The 19,276-nt window shown below is 44.9% G+C and overlaps 1 protein-coding gene across 1 annotated transcript in view; it reads left to right on the top strand.

Annotated features, from left to right (window-relative positions):
- LOC146866685 (tetraspanin-18-like) overlaps positions 1-19,276 on the top strand; it is a 311,267-nt gene that overhangs the window by 217,953 nt on the left and 74,038 nt on the right. Inside the window, exon 4 of the mRNA XM_085614475.1 lies at positions 5,667-5,741. Coding sequence (XP_085470601.1) covers positions 5,667-5,741 — 75 coding nt within the window. The remainder of the gene's footprint in view (positions 1-5,666; positions 5,742-19,276) is intronic.

Genomic DNA, 19,276 nt, shown 5'->3' with positions numbered 1-19,276 from the left:
GTGTCACGCGCGGTCTAGTGTGGACCATGATGTCCTTCAGATTCCTGCGTCTCTTGTGGAAGGACATGGGTTTTGGAAAATTGAGACTTCCGCAATTGAGAATTCTCCAGTGTTTATTCACTATTTTTGACACTTGATTGGAGTGTGTGTGAAAAGTGGTTACGCAAATGGGTCTTGTTTCCTGTTCTTTAGGAATGAGGGTTTCCAAGAGAGCATCTCTGTTGTTGTTCCTTGCCCGCTTCAACCCTCTCCTTACGATTCGTTCTGGATAGTTGCGTTTTAGTAACTTATTTTCCAAATCGGAGGCTTGTTTTTGGAAATCTGTGAGCTCGGAACAGTTCCTCCATAGGCGGAGGAACTGTCCGTAGGGGAGGTTGTCCTGAAGGTGTCAGGGTGGAAACTACTGTATAGTAGTAGGCAATTCTTTGCCGTTGGTTTGAAATGTGTGGTTGTTTTGAGCTTGCCACTATCTGGATAAATATTCAGAACAAGGAACACCAGATTTGTGTTGGAGGATGTATTAGTGAATTTCAGAAATGTGTTTTGTTGGTTGAGCCATACCATGAAAGCTCTGATGGATTCCGTATCACCTCTCCATAGTACCAGTACATCGTCAATGTAACGTTTCCAGACAATGATTTTGTCATGGAATGGGTTGTCTTGATGTAGTATTTTATTGGTTTCTAGATGGTGTCGGTAGAGACCAGCCAGACTGGGGCAACAGTGCTCCCCATGCTGGTCCCATGCTTTTGTAGATAGTGTACCCCCTCGTACAGAAAGAAGTTTCTTTTTAGGGCCAGAGAAATGCATTCCATGGCCATGTTGCGAGGTGTATGGTAGTCCCATGTTGTGGTAAATAGTACTTTCTCTATGATGTCCAAGGTCTTGTCATGTGGTAAGCTAGTATATAAGCTTTCGACATCAAGTCCCAGTTAGAGGTGTTGATCTGGGTCAAAATGGAGGTCCTCGAGAACTTGTAACACGGCCTTGGTGTCTTTCAGATAGGTGTCTGTTTTTAACCAATGGCCGGAGGAATGCGTCGGCAAACTTGGACAGCGGTTCTAATATAGATCCGATCCCAGACACAATAGGGCAACTGGGGGGTATTCCACATTTTAATGGAGTTTTGGGATGGTATAAAAGTATGGTGTCTTGGGTGATTTTTGGATGAGAAAATCAGCCTCCTTCCTCGATACCCAGTCATATGCTGTGGCTTCTTCGACCATCCCCACAATCCGTACCCGGATCTCCTCTGTTGGGTCATCACGGAGGATCTCGTAGTTCCTTCGATCTTCCAGAAGTTTCCCGCATTCGGTGTTGTAATTGTGTGTTGTTTGAATCATAATTGCGCCCCCTTTGTCAGCAGGCTATATGACCAAGATGGTGTTATCAGCTAATTGTTGTAAAGCTTCTTTTTCTTGTCGTGTGACATTCTGGAAGGTTTTTTTATCATCATTTGGTATACTGGTCAGTTCCTCCCTCACTGCTTTCTCAAAAGCAAGTAGTTCAACTGGTAGTGTAGAGTCCAAAGGGGTGAAGGTGGATTTGAGTTGTAATCCAGTGTCCGATGTCTGCTCCTCTGTTGTCTCTGTTATTTCTTTGTTTGCAAAAAAGGCCCGTAGTTTAAATTTTCAAATAAACTCCTTCATTTCCAGGCAGAGTTTACATTTGTTCATCTTGTTAGTGGGGACAAAGCCAAGGCCTTTCTCCAGGACATGTTTTTGGGGCTCTGTAAGTGTGTACTCTGTTAAATTGACCACTAATTGCTCCTCCTGCTGGTTGATGGTTGGTTCGCTGTCATACTCCTCGTTGATACTCTCGCTATATCCTCCGACTCGTTGCTCCAGTGGACCTGGTTGCCTCTCCGGTTCCTTCCTCTCAGTGGTCCTGGGCGTACTCCTAAAAAAGGAGGCTGTCCGTAATCGGTGGCGTTAGGGTAATGTGCGTAGACCGGTGGTCCATGGTAATGGCCCAACCTCTTCCTCTTGGTCAATAGGGTCTCTGATGTTGTGCTCCTCCCTTCTGGTTCCTCGGGTTGCTGCCACGGCTGGAATATGAATCTCTTGAGCCTGCGTCGGACAAGTCACTATCCGATCCTTGTTCGCTGTTGGTCTTCTTGGTTACATCATCATCCCGTATGTAGGGATAGACACGTTCGTGGCTGAAGAATGCAGTGTCCTTTTTTAGTTTCTTGTATTTGCTCTGTTTCAATGTGATTTTGTACTCACTCATCTGCTGGTTGAGTTCGTCCAGCCACTTCTTCTAAACAGTAGTTTATTGGTAGCTCTTTAGTTGGACCTCAAGTTTCTGTATGTCGATCTTAAGTTCCTGTGCCAAACGGGTCGCTGTCTTGATGATAAGGACCAGCCAGTCCCTGGTACAGTGCCACGATATTAGTGACCAGTCCCTCTTGAAAGATTTGTCATGCTGAAATATGAAGGGCTCATTTTGGACTATTAGGCCTTGAGGTGCCGCGTTAGCCCGGAGGTATTCTGTCATTAATAAGCCATGTAATGCAGTTTTTATCTGGGTTCTCCTCAGATTCCCCAACTCATCCCAGTCCGCATTGCTCGGACCCGGATCCGTGCTGTTTAGTCCCTCAAACGGATTGAGGGCTGCTAAAATTCTATCAATTTCTTCTTCATCAAACTTGAGGCCTGCGCCCTCAGCCATGTTGTGAATGTCTGAGTGAGCATGTATCCATGCAGGACACTACCTCTTCACTCCCTAATCACTCCCTAATCTTGTTTTTTGTAACAACTTTGATAAAGCCACCTGGGAGTTTACTTCCAATATTGCACCATATAATAAACCTATTATTTTCCAGAATACAATTATGATGTGCCTTTTACGAGGTGACCCAGACCTACTCCAAGATGAAGAAGTGCTTTCCCATTATAGACAGGTCTTTCTCCACACAGACCTAGGGCTTCTACGTCAGGACCATGGCCTTTTTTATATGCAGGGACCTCCATTCACTGATTAAAAAAATCCAGGGTTTGTAAAGCACACCAAATCAGCTTTGTGTGACAAAAGGGGCTGAATTGTAGGCACAGGGAGATTAAGTGATCTGCCCACTTAATGTGGCTTAACAGCACCTTGCAAATAAGGCCCCCTTTCACGCTACACTTAGCGTGAAAGGGGCATGCAATGGATGTTGCAGTGGGCGTTCTGCAACAACACCCATTGTGTTTGACGCTGCCCCCTACTTACAAGGTTGGCATAACTAGGAGACAGTGCCAAAATTAAGACCAGGGAAAACCTGGTCTTAACATGGCAAAACGAGGAGAAGTGCTTAATTTCTCCTCGTTTTTGCTGTTTTATATTTGTGCTGTATTGTGCAGCACACATAGAAACAAACAAATAGCCATGATTGATTGTTTATGTGCAGGTAGGCATCCCTTTCTGCACTTAAACGATCATGTAAAAAATTCTGATTTGCAACTTCTATGGGGGCTGCACAATGCAGCACACATGGAAGTTACAATTCGCCATTCTGGATTGTTTATGTGCAGGAAGGGACACCTTTCTGCACATAAACAATAATTCCCCCCAACGTAGTCAACCTTGCACTATGGTGCGGTGGTGCTATACAGCTAGATTTAGCTCCAGCACTAGGAGAAATGCAGGGGTGCGTTGCATTCTTATGAATACGGCGCATCCCTGCGTTTTCAAAATGGTAGAGCGTGCTGTTAGCAATGCTTGCCCAATGCCACGCTTTGCCATTCCCTTGTGAATGTGCCTCAGAATGTCTTAAAGTAAAATTCGAAATGTGAGCATACACAGAAAGTTTTCTGCACTCACCTTTTCAGCAAAACCTGCCAATACGAACTTAGAAAAAACTCCATCTAGGAGCATAGAACAATCTTAGATTTGAAAACAAAACAAACTATCCACATTAATACCACATTTAACACTGTGTCAGTCAGCTGTAATTGTGCTGTAGACGTTGGTCTCAGTGGTATAGTCCTTAAATATGAAATGTAAGTTGTGCACATATTTACAGTTAAATAGGTAACATATATTTAAGTGTCATATTTAGGAATAAGTGGCTGCAGTCAGCTGCTTGCTTTTAGGTTGTACAGTTTGTGAACAACCTATGTTGAGCTTACTTCACTTAGGAAATACGTTGAAAGGTTACTTTAGTAGCCTATAGTTATTAAAGTAAAATACAAGTCTTAGTCGCAACAGACTGTTTTTATGCATGGTACTAAAGTGGCCTTCATAAATTTACGCCATTATTAACTTTAAGGTTCGAGGACTGGAATGTCCTTGGTAATGAGGAGTTTGGGCCTGGAGGTAAAGTAATATCAGTGAGTTAGTTTCGTGTCTATCTGGGCCTGGTACTGTATCAACGTATGGTAAAATGGAGGCAGTGAAAGCAGTAATAACAGTTTTACTTGTTTTTTCATGCAACAGAAGTGTGCACTTCTAAATGTCTGGTGAATCACTCTTACTTGTTACTTCATGTTGTGGCACACAAGCATCGTGGCAAAAATCGCTACTCTACCCCTTAGTATGAGAACCTGATTCCCAGCTGAGGGGACCAGTTAAAACGCTGCTAACCATCTTCAGATTAGAGAGTTCCTCGAGGAAGAAGGGACAGGAGGGCCACCCACAGGAAGAATCCCACTAGAGAAGGCAGCACTTGCTGACTCACAAGGAGAGGTCTCAGGGCCTGCTTGCGAGCTTCTTTTACTGAGAACCTGAAAGTGTAGAGATCCCAGGGACAGACACAGCATTCTCTGCCTGGAAAAAAAACAACTACAGCATGGAGCCTGGGTTAGAAGTCAGCAGATCCACCTGACTGACACGTGAACCCAAAGCCTGGTGTCTAAAATTCCTTCCCTGAGAAGCTGGGGGCGTTTGGGGCACTACGTAACAAATTACAGACCAATTGCTGAATGTATGGAGATTTATTCATTCACTAGTTTTAAACAAGATCATTGACTTCTACGAGTCAGTGAAGTTATGGGTTTAGATGACAACATCTTCCAGAAACTATTCTCTCTTCAACAGGGGTTGGCGCTTTATTTCAGTGCCATAAACACACGCTCTTCTGCTCTCTAGTGGCCATTTCTAGGATCGCAGCCAACACATATGGTTTTAAAAAGCATTGCTACTCATTATTAATTACTCGGGATCCATTAGATCTACTTCGTTTTTGTATCATTTGGATCACTACAATTGTATCCTTTTTAACGAAATTATGTGGCACTCTTAGTTTGTTTACTTTGTAACTGTAATGTTGCTTTGCTGTTTAATGTACCCTGCGCTATATTCTTTCACAAGACCCTCCTGATTGTGCCATTTAAAAAAGGATAAGCTGAGGATTCCTTACAAAATCTGTTTACTTAAGAAATAAACGTTGTTTCTTAGTATATTTGACAATGTTCTTTTCTCTCTCTTTCCCTTCATGTAGCACAACAACTTTACTTGCTGCTGTGTGTTGTGTGACTTCTATGTATATATGGGCCTGTTAAACAAATTGGCATAAAACACAAAAGGAAGTAAACATATTGGACTGTGCGGGAAAGTTTTGTTAAAAAAAATGTTATTTGTGAACAAGATTATTATTCTAGAAACGTAAGTGACACCTGTACAGACCCTTCCCCGTCAAATGAAAGCTCAGCTAAGTGGATAACAATGCTGCTTCTTTCTTTCAGTTCTTCGTGCTATTGCTGGTGATGTTCATTGTGGAGCTCGTTGGCACTATCTTTGCCCTTACCTACAAAAAGCAGGTAGGTGCCCTTAAATGTTTTGCTCTTATTAAAATTGTGTGGGACAAAATGAAAGACCACTGACCAGATTGACCAAACTACGCCTAAAGAGTATGCATCACAGTACCACTCACTCCATCTTTCACTCACTCACTCACTCACTCACTCACTCACTCACTCACTCACTCACTCACTCACTCACTCACTCACTCACTCACTCACTCACTCACTCACTGTAGGAAAGTGGCTCTGTATATTCTGTTCCCAAATAGGTACAGTGTGTACAGAGTCCACAGTCCCCAGAGGTTTGGCAGAGGCTAAAGTTAGATATAACCTTACTCTCTAAAGTGATAGTTTGGTCGAGCAGTAAGGCAGTATCAGAGGACAGTGTAAAGCATTTGTTGTACACACTCAGTCAGCAAATGGTCTCACACACTCAAGAACTGAACTCTAGGCCAATGGTTTGTATATAAAGATATATGGTTGTTTTATTTTAGAACCAACAATAGGTATCAAAATATGCTTTCTCAGAATGAGATGCTTTAGTTAAAAACTTTGCAATAGGCAATTGACTTTTGAATGCAATAGTTACATTTTGTTGCAATAGGCAACACAATTTCAAACACAATAATACATTAAGCTCAATGGGAATTTCAAGTTAAATGCAATTGATTACTTTTAGGATTACTTTTCTAACTCCAGGACTTGATCCTAGATTCAGTCCTGGGACAGTTCCTCGAAACAGGTGAGTAAATATGATTTAGTTACTGTTATGATTTTTAAGCAATATTTTGGTATTTTAAAAGTTGACAGAAACTTTTTCTAATGAAATCACCAATGTTATCCTATGTGACGAAATTCACTTAGCAGGTAAGTGGGGTTATTGTTACTTTTTCTAGCTCAGTGTTGGATCCTGGATCCAGCACTAGTGTACCACCTGTAAGCAGTTGAGAGAATGCGTTTAGGTTATACAGGCGATTTTTAACGAATATTTATAAGTTTGTAAAATCGACCCAGAAACTTTTTCAGCAAAAACCAGGCAATGTTAGCCTATGGAAGGAAATTCAAGTTGCAGGTAAAGTATGTTCTCGTTACTTTTGTAATCCAGTGCTGGGCTCCTCGGCTCAGTACCGGGACAGCTATCTAAAACACGTTTTCACAGTTGGTACGATTTTTAAAGAATATTTGTAGTTTGCAAAAATCGGCAGAAGAAATTTCACAGAAAAACAGTCAATGGTTTCCTATGGGAGAACATTGAGTTGGTGATAAGTATGGTTGTAATTAATTTTCAGGGTCAGCGCTGGGCATCAAGATCCAGCACTGGGATCTCTCCTAATAGCAGGTGAGTATTTTTGATTTCGTTACTAGGTTGATTTTAGGTGAATATTTTAAAGTTTAGAAACTCCACACTTAAAAGAATTTTCAAGTGAAACCAGCCAATGTTACCCTATGGAAGAAAAGTGAGTTATCGGCTGTTGGGTAAGTACTCGACTGGCAGAGTTAAGGTGCTGGGCATAGACTTAGGGGTCTCCCAGGGTCAGGTAAGTACAGTTGTTACACCCTCAGCGGCACAGGGGCAGCCGGGTGCAGAGTGAGGTAGGCCCAATGTTATCCTATGGGAGGCAGGGGGCCCGTGGTTCGTGGCTGCCACACGACTGTGGGAGCTGGGCTCCTGGTCACTTGCTCAGGACAAATGGGGAAGTAGGTTACAGTAGAAGTTGCACTGCCAGGGCCACTCGGGCGGCTGGGTGCAGGGTGCTTTTGAGCCGTTGGGCGCTCAATGGATTGCAATGGAGAAGCTCAAGAACGAACAAAGGCTGCAAGCTCGGGGACGAAGATTCTTCAGGTGCAACCACCACTTCGAGAGGTAAGTTGGGTAGTTGGAGGATAGGTAGGTACCCAGGAGTTGGGCACAGGGGGCCGCAGGGCGCCGGGTGCAGGGGTGCCTTTTGGTGTTGGGAAATTTTACCCTCTGTTGATCGCGGTTGGGGGGTCCCTGGTTCTGAGGCTGCAGGCGTTGTCAGGAGCGTCGAGGTGGGTCCTTGGGTGCCGGATTCGGGGTCACAGCCCCCGGTGAGACGTCCTCGGGGTCTTTGTCCACTCCAGCACAGGCCAGGCTTGGCGGGTGCAGACTGTGCAGGGTTCGCGGTTCCTGGCTGATGCCAGGGGTCAGTTACTTGCTTTGAGCAGTGCCACTGCTCGTGGGAGTCCCAGATGCTCAGAGTCACAAGGTAGCCAAGTCCTCCAGGGTTTGTGAGGTTCCTGGCCACGGGAGATGCCAGGATTTAGCATGAGCAAGTTCGAGGGTCGACAGGCCGGTAGGGCTGGGGCCAAAGCAGTTGGTGTCTTCCTCTTGTTAGCAGCTGCACGGCAGGTCTTATTTCTTCTTGATCTTCTTTGCTGTTTCGGAATCTGGATCTAAGGAAGGAAGGTTCAGGGTGCCCCTAAATACTAAATTTAGGGGCGTTACAGGTAGGTAAAGGGCAGGGACCACTGGGTCCCTGCCCTGGGGTGGGTACACCCCCTATCCTGCCACTCTCCTGAGGGAGGGGGGCAGTGGCCTAGTCCTGATTGGGCAGGACTCCCCATCCTCAAGATGGCGAGAGCCCGGAGATGTGTTTCACCTCGCCTCCCCCACCTGAGGGGTGGGGTTGGCAGAGGCTGGCACACCCTCTGTCCTTCCTTGGGGTTTCTGGACAGTCTTCCCGCCAGAGTGGGGGTTTAGAACCGGTAGGGGCCTGTTGCTGAGTACAGCAAGTGACCTGGAGAAGCTCACAAAGGCGGCATGCCTTTAAAGTTTCCCCTGTCCATCCTGGGGGAGGAGACCTAGCACCTCGCCCAAGATGTGCATTGTTGCAGGCCCAGGAGAGCGGATGACTCTCTACCCAGAGGTCCAGCAACATGTCTGCTGTGTGGCAGCCTAGGCAGCGCCTCAGACCAGATGTGGATTGTAGGTTAGGTTCAGGGGTCATCTCTAAGATGCCCTCTGTCATGCATTGTACATTAAATCCTGCACTGGCATCAGTGCGGGTTTAATGTGCTGAGAAGTTTGATACCAACCTTCTCAGTCTTCAGTGGAGGCATCATGGTGCTGTGGAGTTCGTGTTGACGATCTCCCAGCACCATATACTCTTAAATGGCAGCACTGCACTTACAGTGCCCAGGAATGGACCTGGGTATTGTAGGGGCAAAGGGCTCATGCTCCTGTACTACCACACCACTGGCATAGGGCACCCAGCAAGAGGGGTGGCTGATGTATGCCAGGGCAGTGTATTGTTGTGGGCATGGCACACAGGGATGTGTGCCATGTCGACTCTCTGTTTTGTTCTATACCCAGACACTCAGCCTGCAAGGGCAGTGTATTTGTGTCAGGGTACAGGGCCTCTAAGGGTGGCACATTAAGTGCTGCAGCCCTTAGTGGCCTTTCCTGGTCACAAAGCCCTGGGTACCTAGTGTACCATCCACCAGGGGCTGACATGTGGCCAGAGTTGGCCAATTTGTGTTTTAGGTTTCAGCACAGTTTTTAGGGAAGGAACATAGGCCATGGGCACCTGATTGGCAGGAGCCCAGGGCACACTCAGTCAAAGTACATTCAGCAATACAGCAAAAAGTGGGGGCATACCATGCAAGAAAGATGGCACTTTCTCGTACTCACTCGCTCACTCACTCACTCACTCTAAAACAGCAGCTTGCGTGGCAAGCTAGGCAAGTGGCAGAAGTTGTAATAATCCTTTGCAGAATTACCACAATAACCACAAGGAGTAGTCTGCAAGAGAAGACTGGCCAAATACCTACCTCTGAGAGGCTGAGAATACAGAAAACAACAAGCCCAACACAGGTGCAACAGCTAACAAATAAAGAACTTAATATACAACTATAGTAATAAGAAGTAGTAAACTGTATTGACTAAAAGGTATGGGGTTAAAATTGGAAAAAATATATAAAAGTAAACCTAATAATGCCTGTTTCAATTTCATTCCAGTTTCCATTCACATTTCCGGAAATGCGTGTTAGAATGGGCCTCTACGAAATTCATTAAGGAGGACTCGAAAAAGCCTAGAAAAGTTCCAGCATGCCCTTACAGGATATTTCAGTAGAATGTCTATTCCTATGTCCCATAGGTGTACTGCATCTTCTGTGTGATACCCTGGTACTTTTAAGCTGATTTTTAACTCATGACATCGATACCTATGCCACTGCAAAAACTGCACATTTCAACACTTACTTTCCTACTCTATTGCCCCATATGACAAAACTTGATATGAGTTCGGATCATGTTAGTAACATCGCCCCATTACAATAAAGATGGTTGTCAATGTCACTTTGCGCTACTCCACTTTATGCCATTCCACTCTACGCCTCTCCACTCTATGGTCCTTATGTACAGAATTCCCAAAGAGCGAATCAGTAGAAATCGCTTTTTGGGAACCACAAAAGGGAATTATGTAACCTGCAATTTCCTACTGGCGAATCCTATGGACTTGCAATCACTATTAGGAAATCGCAATTTTGGAAACAGCGCCAGTAGTGACTTTAGCTATCACTGAGATTGTCAAATTATTAAATTTACGATTAACCTAAATGTATCATTCTTAGGGACCCACTGCACTTGATGCATTGTTGGACATCAACAGTGCCTGTGCCCTTTCCACTGTTATGTTCCTGCCATTTCTGTACTTATATAGTTGGGCATGTCTGGTGGTTGAGCTGTTTCTTTTGTTGTGCACCTGTGGTGCTTGGTTGTCACGTACTGTGGTTGTTTTCAAGTGGTGCCTCTGATCCTTTTAACACCTGGGCAGCCTCAGCTTTTTGCACGTTTGGATTCCCTCAGTAACTGTCATTCTTGCAGCGTTATTGAACAGTGTTCATTGCATTGCTCTGTGGCAGCACTGCTCGCATTGTTGGGGAGCTGTGGTACTTTGTTATTTTTCTTTGCTGAACACCAGTTGTGCCTACACTTGACGGTCTGTAGATTTTGCACTTATTTTGTTGGAACCCTTGGACAACTGCCCTTCTTTCACTGCTGACGATCTTTGGTTCATGCACTGATTTAAATGTTTCACACTTACAGTGCCTGCAGACTTTGCTGACTTTGCATTAATGGGAGGAAACCTATAGTGTGTCGTTGCGCACCTATGATGTCTGTGACTATTGGATTTCAGGCATCTTTGGCGTCTATGCTTGTAGCCTTGTTATGCATATGTGGTGCCTTCCCTTCGTGCACTATCAGGTAACTGTGCTTCTTGTATTGTTGGTCACTTTCCTTTATAGGGAACCAGTGATGGCTGTGCTTTCTCTATTGCTGGGCACCCGTATTGTCTTGGTTTCTGACATTCTGGAGCACCTGTGTTGACTGTGCTTCTTGCGTTGTTGGTCATCGGTACCTTTGTTCCGCACCTGTGGTCTCTACAATTGTTTGTGCATCTTTGGGGAGCTCTGATGTCTGCACTTCTTACACTATTGGGGTATTTTCTTTCCAGCATTTCATACATTGCTGGTTATCTATGAAGCATGTCTGGGGTATTGTAGCGTTTGCCTATTGTTTGACACTTGTTTTGCCTGTGAGTCTTACATCATTAGTGACCTGAGATACCCCCAATTCACTCTATCAGCAATTTAAGTGGTAAGTATTTGTGTTGTTCTGGAAGGACATGTGCAGGTCACTAGGATGAAGTAAAGTGTCTGAGTAACATGTAACTTGTTTCTTACCCGCCAGGTCATTAAACACTGAACAAGGCCAGCTGCCTTGAAACAACTCCTAGCCATATGAATAAGGCTATCATTGGAAACGTTGAAATTGGGCCCCATTCAACCATTAAAACATGACTAGCATGACAGTCATATTTTCTCTTAGGTTACCCGAAGGCTAGATAATGGTAATGTGCAAAAAGAAATGGATGTTAGGACATACATTGGTGGAATATTTTATATGTATAGTGTTTAGGTTTAGCCATAGATTATTTTAAACAAACAGTTTGACTTGATTGTTGTTTCATCTGAAAACGAACTCAGTCTATTTGCTAGAAAATCCCTGAAAAAAACTATGCAGAAAATTAACAAATGTGTTTGAGTGTAAGATATGTGCATGTGTTTACAGTTCACTAAGGGGCCTGATTGTGAGTGTAGTGGGGTGGTCTAGCCACCGCTGCAAGAGCAGTCTGACTGCCCGATTACGACTTGGGTGGTCAGACTGCCCTGGGACCACCGCCAGGGAACTGCTGATCCCTGGAGGTGGTGCTGCAGTCTGGAGGCCGCAATATGCTTGGCGGACCACCATGGTCCCACCAAGCATATTACGAGTTTCCTCTCCGCCATGGTTTTCATGGTGGTTCCACCTCCATGAAAACCCTGGCAGAGAGGAAACAAAGGGGGCCCTACAGGGCATGTGGAGGCACACAAGGGGGCATAACATGTGCCCCTCTGTGTGCATGCACATAGGTTCCTGCACGGCATAGACTTTCGAGTGCATGCCGCTGTCCAGGCGCGCCAAGGCAAGCCCGTCTGTGCCCGTCCGTGACCCGACCACGATCAGAGCCAGGGACCCCGGTTCTCCAACCACCCACCACTATGACTCAGCTGCCCTCCATGCACTCAACTGCAGAAGGAACAGCAACTGCCAGCTGTCTATGCAGAACACCACCCACGGCCAATTCTCCTGCCAACACTGCTGACAAACCTTTACCAACCTCCACACCCCCATGGCCACCACCCTCCCGCCGGACACCAGCGCGCCTGAAGCCCTGAGATGCATCCTCCTCAATGTGCGCTCCCTGCACAGACACGCAGTAAAAATCTGGGACCTCCTCGACACCCTCTAGCCAGACGTCACCTTTCTTCACAGAAACCTGGACCAACCCCACCTCCGCCTAGCCATCGCTCCCGCCATCCCCGAAGGATTCAAGATCCAGAGGATGGACCACCCCAACCACCCTGGAGAAGGATTCGCCATCGCACACAAAAACTCCCTCTGACTTACCACCTACAACACAAACAACTCCTTGTCCCCCAAGGAACATCTCCATTGCCAGATACAGGCCAGCCCCAGAATAGCCCTACGTGGCACTCTCACCTACCGACCTCCTGGAACTTGAACCGCTTTCACCACAACCATCATCGACTTCATCGCACCCCACGCCATCGCCTTGATGGACTACATACTGCTCAGAGACCTCAACTTTTACCTCGACAACCTCAGCGACTCCAACTCCTCCACCCTCCTGGACAACCTCGCCAACATCAGACTGAAACAGCTTGTCACCACCCCCACCCACCAGGCAGGACACACCCTCGACCCCATCTTCGCAGGAGGTAACAACATTCACTTCAGCCGCACCACACAATCCCCCTGGACAGACCACCACTGCGTACATTTCTCTTTCGACAAATACACCACTCAGAAACCTACACCACGCCCTCTGCAAAGTAACTGGAGCAAGGTCACAGAGGAGCACCTCAACTCCACCCTCAACCACGATCCCCTTCCCACCTCGACTGCTGCCAACTCTGCAGCCAAAGAACTACACAGATGGATCACCAACTGCGCAGACTAGCTTGCCCCCATCTGCAAACCCCGACAGACAGTGCCCCATGAAGGCCACCTGGTTCACCACCAACCTCCAAGAATTCAGACACACCTGCAGACGTCTCAAGAAGCAATGCAGAAACAGCAAAACTGCGGAAGACAAGACCACCTACAAGAACGCCACCAACTCATCAGATCCACCAAAAGGATCTTCATCCGGCAGAAAATCCCCGCTAACTCCAGCAACTCAAAGGGACTCTTGAGCATTATTGAGGAATTAACTCAACCCCCCTGGGAAGCCACGGACGTCACACCCTCCCAGAACCTCTGCAACAAGCTCAGATCCTACTTCGATCTGGAAATCAAGTCCCTCTATGACAACTTCAGGAAATAGAAACCAGGTAAGGTAAAGTAAAATTTATTGTGCAGTTAATTAAAACCATTACAAACAATCTCCGGTTTACACAGTTTCAAGCAAACAGACACCAGACACCAAAACCACTCCTTCCAGCAATGACAGCCAGCCTACTATCTCCCCCTGGACCCTGGTAACCACCAAAGACACCACCACGACCATGAAAAGCATTCACTCAGAAGCCTCCATGGACCCCTGCCCGTCCCACATCTTCCACAGAGCCACTGCTGCCATAGCACCCTAGCTACGATGCCCCATCAATGCCACCTTTGAATCCGGCACATTCCCTGACGACTGGAAATGTGCAGAAGTCAAGCCACTCCTCAAGAAACCCTCTGCAGACCCGACGGACCTCAAAAACTGGCGACCCATCTCTCTCCTCCCCTTCGCAGCCAACGTCACTGAGAAGATCGTCAACGTCCAGCTGACGAACTTCATCGAAGAGAATTCAATCCTGGACCCTTCCCAATCCGGATTTCACAGCAACCACAGCACTGACACTGCCCTCCTTGCCGCCACAGACGACATCTGCATGCTCCTCGACCAAGGCCACACTGCGGCCCTCATTCTTCTAGACCTCTTCACAGCCTTCAACACCGTCTCCCACCACACACTCACCGCCAGACTCTATGACGCCGGCATACAGGGAACCACCCTCGACTTGCTCCGCTCCTTCCTCACTGGCAGAACTCAAAGAATCAGATTCCTCTACGAACCCACAGAGATCAACTACAGAGTACCTCAAGGATCGTCGCTCAGTCTCACGCTCTTCAACATCTACATGGTCCCCCTCGCTGCCATCGTCAGTCAGCATGGACTCAGCATAGTATCCTACACCGACGACACCCAGCCCATCCTATCCCTCATGAAGGAACCTGACACCACCAGACTCAGCTTCCAGGAAGGAATGAAAGATGTTGCATCCTGGATGAGCAGCAGCTGTCTGAAGCTCAACTCGTAGATGGGACAACACTTGGTAGCCCACCACCTTTGGCAACCCCCCAGCCCACACAGACCACTCCCAGAACCTCAGCATCATACTCAACTCCTCCCTCACCATCACCCGACAGATCAACGCCACCGCCTCCACCTGCTTCTACACCCTCCGCATCCTTTGCAAGACTTTCAAATGGACCCCCCCCCCCCGAATCCAGAAAGACTGCCACCCATGCACTCATAACAAGCAGACTGGACTACAGAAAACTCTGCTGAACCGTTTTCTCCATCGAGCGATCGTAATAGATTTGCATTCATTTCAAATCAATGTAAACAATTATTTTACATAGCATAGCCATTGCGCACCATATAACGATAAATGACACAATATGGCAATGCTCACTAACTGCTCAGTGTTCTTACTTATCATCAATAAAGTTTTAAACAGCACTAACATTATACACCATATGGCAGTATGTGACAACTGCGTCAGTATACATTAACTGCACCGTGTTCTTCATCCAAATCTGTGGTTACAACACATTATCCAATTTACATTTCAGATCACAAATCGCATATTCAGCAGTTTTGAATTAATACAGTTAAAAATAATTACAAAATAAAAACTCATAACAATAAAAAGTATTCAATGTCATAAATATGTTGGTATACAGGTCAACAATCTGAAAAAGTACATATTAGCACATAGTATAAACCATATTTTTGAAACCAGTTCATGTTCTTAATCCTGCCTGACAAGTGTAAATACTTCTCTCATCACATCAGAGGGTGAAACAGGTTAAAGAGTGACACTCCTCCATGGTGTTCAATCCCTTGTTTATACTGTCACAGCGGAGAATCCAGCGGCATTCGCATTTATTTAAAATGTTAGCAATGCCGCCGCCTCGCGGAGGTGTCCGTATGACCTCAATAACTTGCCATCGCATATCAGAAGGTGCATGATTCATTTCCAAAAAATGAGCCACTAAGGGTGCATTCTCTGTCTTACAACGAATGCGACTTTTATGTTGGCCCAGACGTATTTTAATTTTCTGTGTCGTCTGCCCAATATAAATAAGGTCACGGGGCACCAGATTGCATATATAACATTTTGCGTGTTGCAGTTGGAATGTTCCCGCAAATCATGACAGATATTGGCATGGATAAATTGTTTAGTATTCAGACTTGAATCACACATGAGGCAGCCGCCACATCTGTAATGTCCCACAATTTTGTTCAAACCCCACATGGTTGTTAAGTTGGGTGTTTGCAACCGAGGCAAAGTTGCTCGGACCAAATGATCACGTACATTTTTTCCTCTTTTATATGAAAAAAGGGGTTGTTCATTGGTAATTCCTATAGACGTAACCAAAGGCCAATGTTTCCTGATAATAGCCGAAATACGATTACTTTGAGTCCCAAATGTAGTAACACATGGGATCCTAGTAGTTTGTTTTTTTGTTTTGGGAGTCAATAAGAATTCGCGATGGTTATACCATGCCCTTTTCATGGATCTCTTGACCAATTTTCGTGGATACCCACGTTGTCGTAATTTCTCAGCTAGTTTCCCAGCCTCTTGAAAATAGTCATCCTTAAAAAAGCAATTTCTACGAATACGTAGAAACTGCCCAAAGGGCAGACCATCCCTCAAGCCCCTCGGATGGTTGCTAGAATATTCAAGCAATCAATGTATTCCGAGCGGTTGGTTTCGTAAAAAGTTTCGTTGTTAATCCTCCTTCATATGGGAAAATTGTCAAATCCAAAACATCTATATGTGTCTTACTGAAATGGGAAGTGAACTTCAAATCGGGTGAACAAGAGTTTAACCAGTTCAAAAATTCTGTCAGTTCAAAGCAAGTCCCAGTCCAAATGATTTTTTTTTTGTCAATATAGCGTTGCCAATGGCGTACGCTAGAAAAATATGTATTTTTTGTACAATCATAAATAAAGTCCTGCTCAAAATTGTCAACAAACAAAATAGCAAAATTGGGGGCATAAGAAGCCCCCATAGATGTACCTTTAGTCTGTAAATAAAACTGTCCATCAAATTCAAAATAATTTTGTGTCAAAGAAATAGTCAATAAATCAACAATAAAGTCAGTCGGTACCACCATCGGGGCTGGACGTGTATCCAAAATTTGTTTAATCACTTCAATTCCTTGCATTTGGGGAATGTTGGTGTATAGGGATTCTAAGTCCAAACACACCAACAAGCCTGAATCAGGACAGAATGTCATCTCTTCCAGTTGTATAATAATATCACCACTATCTCGTACATAACTCCTGGTAGTTGTTGTAAAATCTTTAATAAAAACATCAATATATTTACACAGGGGTTCCAGGAAAGACCCACAGCCAGAGATTATTACTATTACTTTTGCAGGACAGCTATACTTACAAAAGCAAGGCACCGAGATGGGAACGTGCTTCGGCCCCAGCTACGCAAACTTGTTCGTGGGCTGGTGGGAGAAGCACGTGGCCTGGGCGGGTGCCAATGAGAGGTGGATGGACAACATCGCTCTGTGGACACGCTATAAAGATGACTTGTTCATCGTCTGGCGCGGTCCACAGAGCAAGGCTGAGGACTTTATTAGAGCCCTCAATGTAAATGATCTGAATTTACAATTCACCGGCTGCATCAGCAAAAAAGAGGTGGTCTACCTGGACTTGAGAGTCTATGTAGAGAATAACAACCTAGAGACAGCTCTCTATCCCAAACCAACTGCAGGAAACGCAATCCTGCATGCTGGCAGTTGTCATCCAGGAGCGTGATCAACAACATCCCACTAGCGGAGTTCCTGAGGCTGAAACTTAACTGCTCCACGTCTTCAGAATATCAAAAAGCAATAGGGCAGGCCAAACAGAGATTTCTCAAGAGAGGTTACTGCAGAGGTATCTTGAATAAAGCAGAATCCAGAAGTGAATAAACACAGAGGAGCCAACTCTTGATTGACAAAGAGGAAGATAAGAGCCAGGATAACAAAGTAAGGCTTATCACTAACTACACTGAGAAATCATCCGAAGTGTTCCAAATCCTGAGGAGGAATTGGAGGATGTTGAAATCAGACAGTGTAGTAGGGAAACTGATATCCGAAAACCCCTTGGTGACTTACAGGAAAGGGACCTCCCTGAAAGATCATCTAGTGAGAAGTCATTACACACCCAAACAGAAAAGATCGAACCCAATTAAGGGGTTCTTCCCCTACATGAGGTGTAAAGCCTGGAAAAACAGCCAAAAAGTGAAGGTCTATTTAATACCAGGAAAAAAGTCCAAAACTTTTATAACAAAATTTCTCGATTGCAATTCAGATTATACAGTTTACTGTTTGCAGTGCCCATGTAGGAAACAATACCTGGGTAGTACGATTCACCCCACCAAAAAAAGAGTCCTAGAACATCTGAAGGCAATTAACAACAAGCATCATAACTATCCTGTTGCCCGGCACTTTGAGATTGAACATAACAGTAACATTAGTTTATTAACATTCTTTTGCTTGGATCAAGTGGAAAAATCAGAACGGGGTGGAGACATAGTAAAAAAACTACGCACCCTAGAATCCAAATATATCATTAAAATGCAGACTAAGACACCAAGGGGATTAAACAATTAAAAAGAGATGTGGGTGCATATAGGGTAATAAATGAAAGAACCTGACACGCAATCATGAATAAGGCTCCCCGTAGTCAGTAGAGCACAAAAACAACCATGTATAAGGCTCCCCATAGTTAGCAGAGTACAAACACCAGAATCCCATGTCGCTAGTAGAGCCCATTCAGGGATGATCCTAGCAATCCTAAATAAGAGGAGGTTGATGGTGTAAACATTGTAAATATTGTGAAAAGGGACATGGCTGAGTGTACACAATAACAAGCAGCAAGCCCATACAGGGCGTAATAATGACCGAATCGCGGCAGGACATCTAAATAATCAATCACTAAGGAGACAAACCTAATGAATTAACGGTGCCGGAGGAAATTAAATAACAACACAACCAAGGAATGGCTGTGTTGACTCTGTCTCCACGGTCTCCAACTCGAGTTGCAAAATAACAAGGCAACAGTGATTTCGCCAAAAACAATGTAAATTTGTATATAACATCGGAATTTATTAATGAAAGAGTAATAAAAGATCGAGCACTGTAACTGTACATACAAAAAGAATAGAACTGTGAGGTTAACAGTGCACATTAAGATAATTCCAAGATGTCTGCCACATGATGAATAAATTTGTTTATGTTGATTTGAAGCACCAAGACACTTTCTATGTCACTGTTTTTTTTGTATAGCACAACTTTATTTAAACACAGCATATCACAGAATTATTGACACTGATGAAGGCGAGTACGCCGAAACGTGTTTGTCGGTAAACAACTGCAGAAACGATGCATTCAAAGAAGAAAGTAGAAAAGCTCTATGGCTCCAGAGTGTGCTCTTTTGGGAGACGGTTCCATGGATTGAGGAATCGTGGATGTGGCATATATATTTATATATATATATATATATACATATATAAAAAAGGCCGGTGCAGCGACCGCGCAGCGGGTCCTGTTAGCGTTTTTAGCTTGCTACTGAGGACCTTGACTCTCCTTGATTTTAACACAGCATCTACCTCCTTTTTAGAAAAACTGCCAGTGTGTTGTTATTTTAAAATTGAATGTGTATATTGTTGTAACTGTTTGCACT

This window comes from Triturus cristatus, chromosome 1_2 (assembly GCF_964204655.1).
Source record: "Triturus cristatus chromosome 1_2, aTriCri1.1, whole genome shotgun sequence".
Taxonomy (NCBI): Eukaryota; Metazoa; Chordata; class Amphibia; order Caudata; family Salamandridae; genus Triturus; species Triturus cristatus.
Note: the sequence above shows the minus strand (reverse complement) of the source record. Positions and strands in the feature narration are given on the sequence as shown.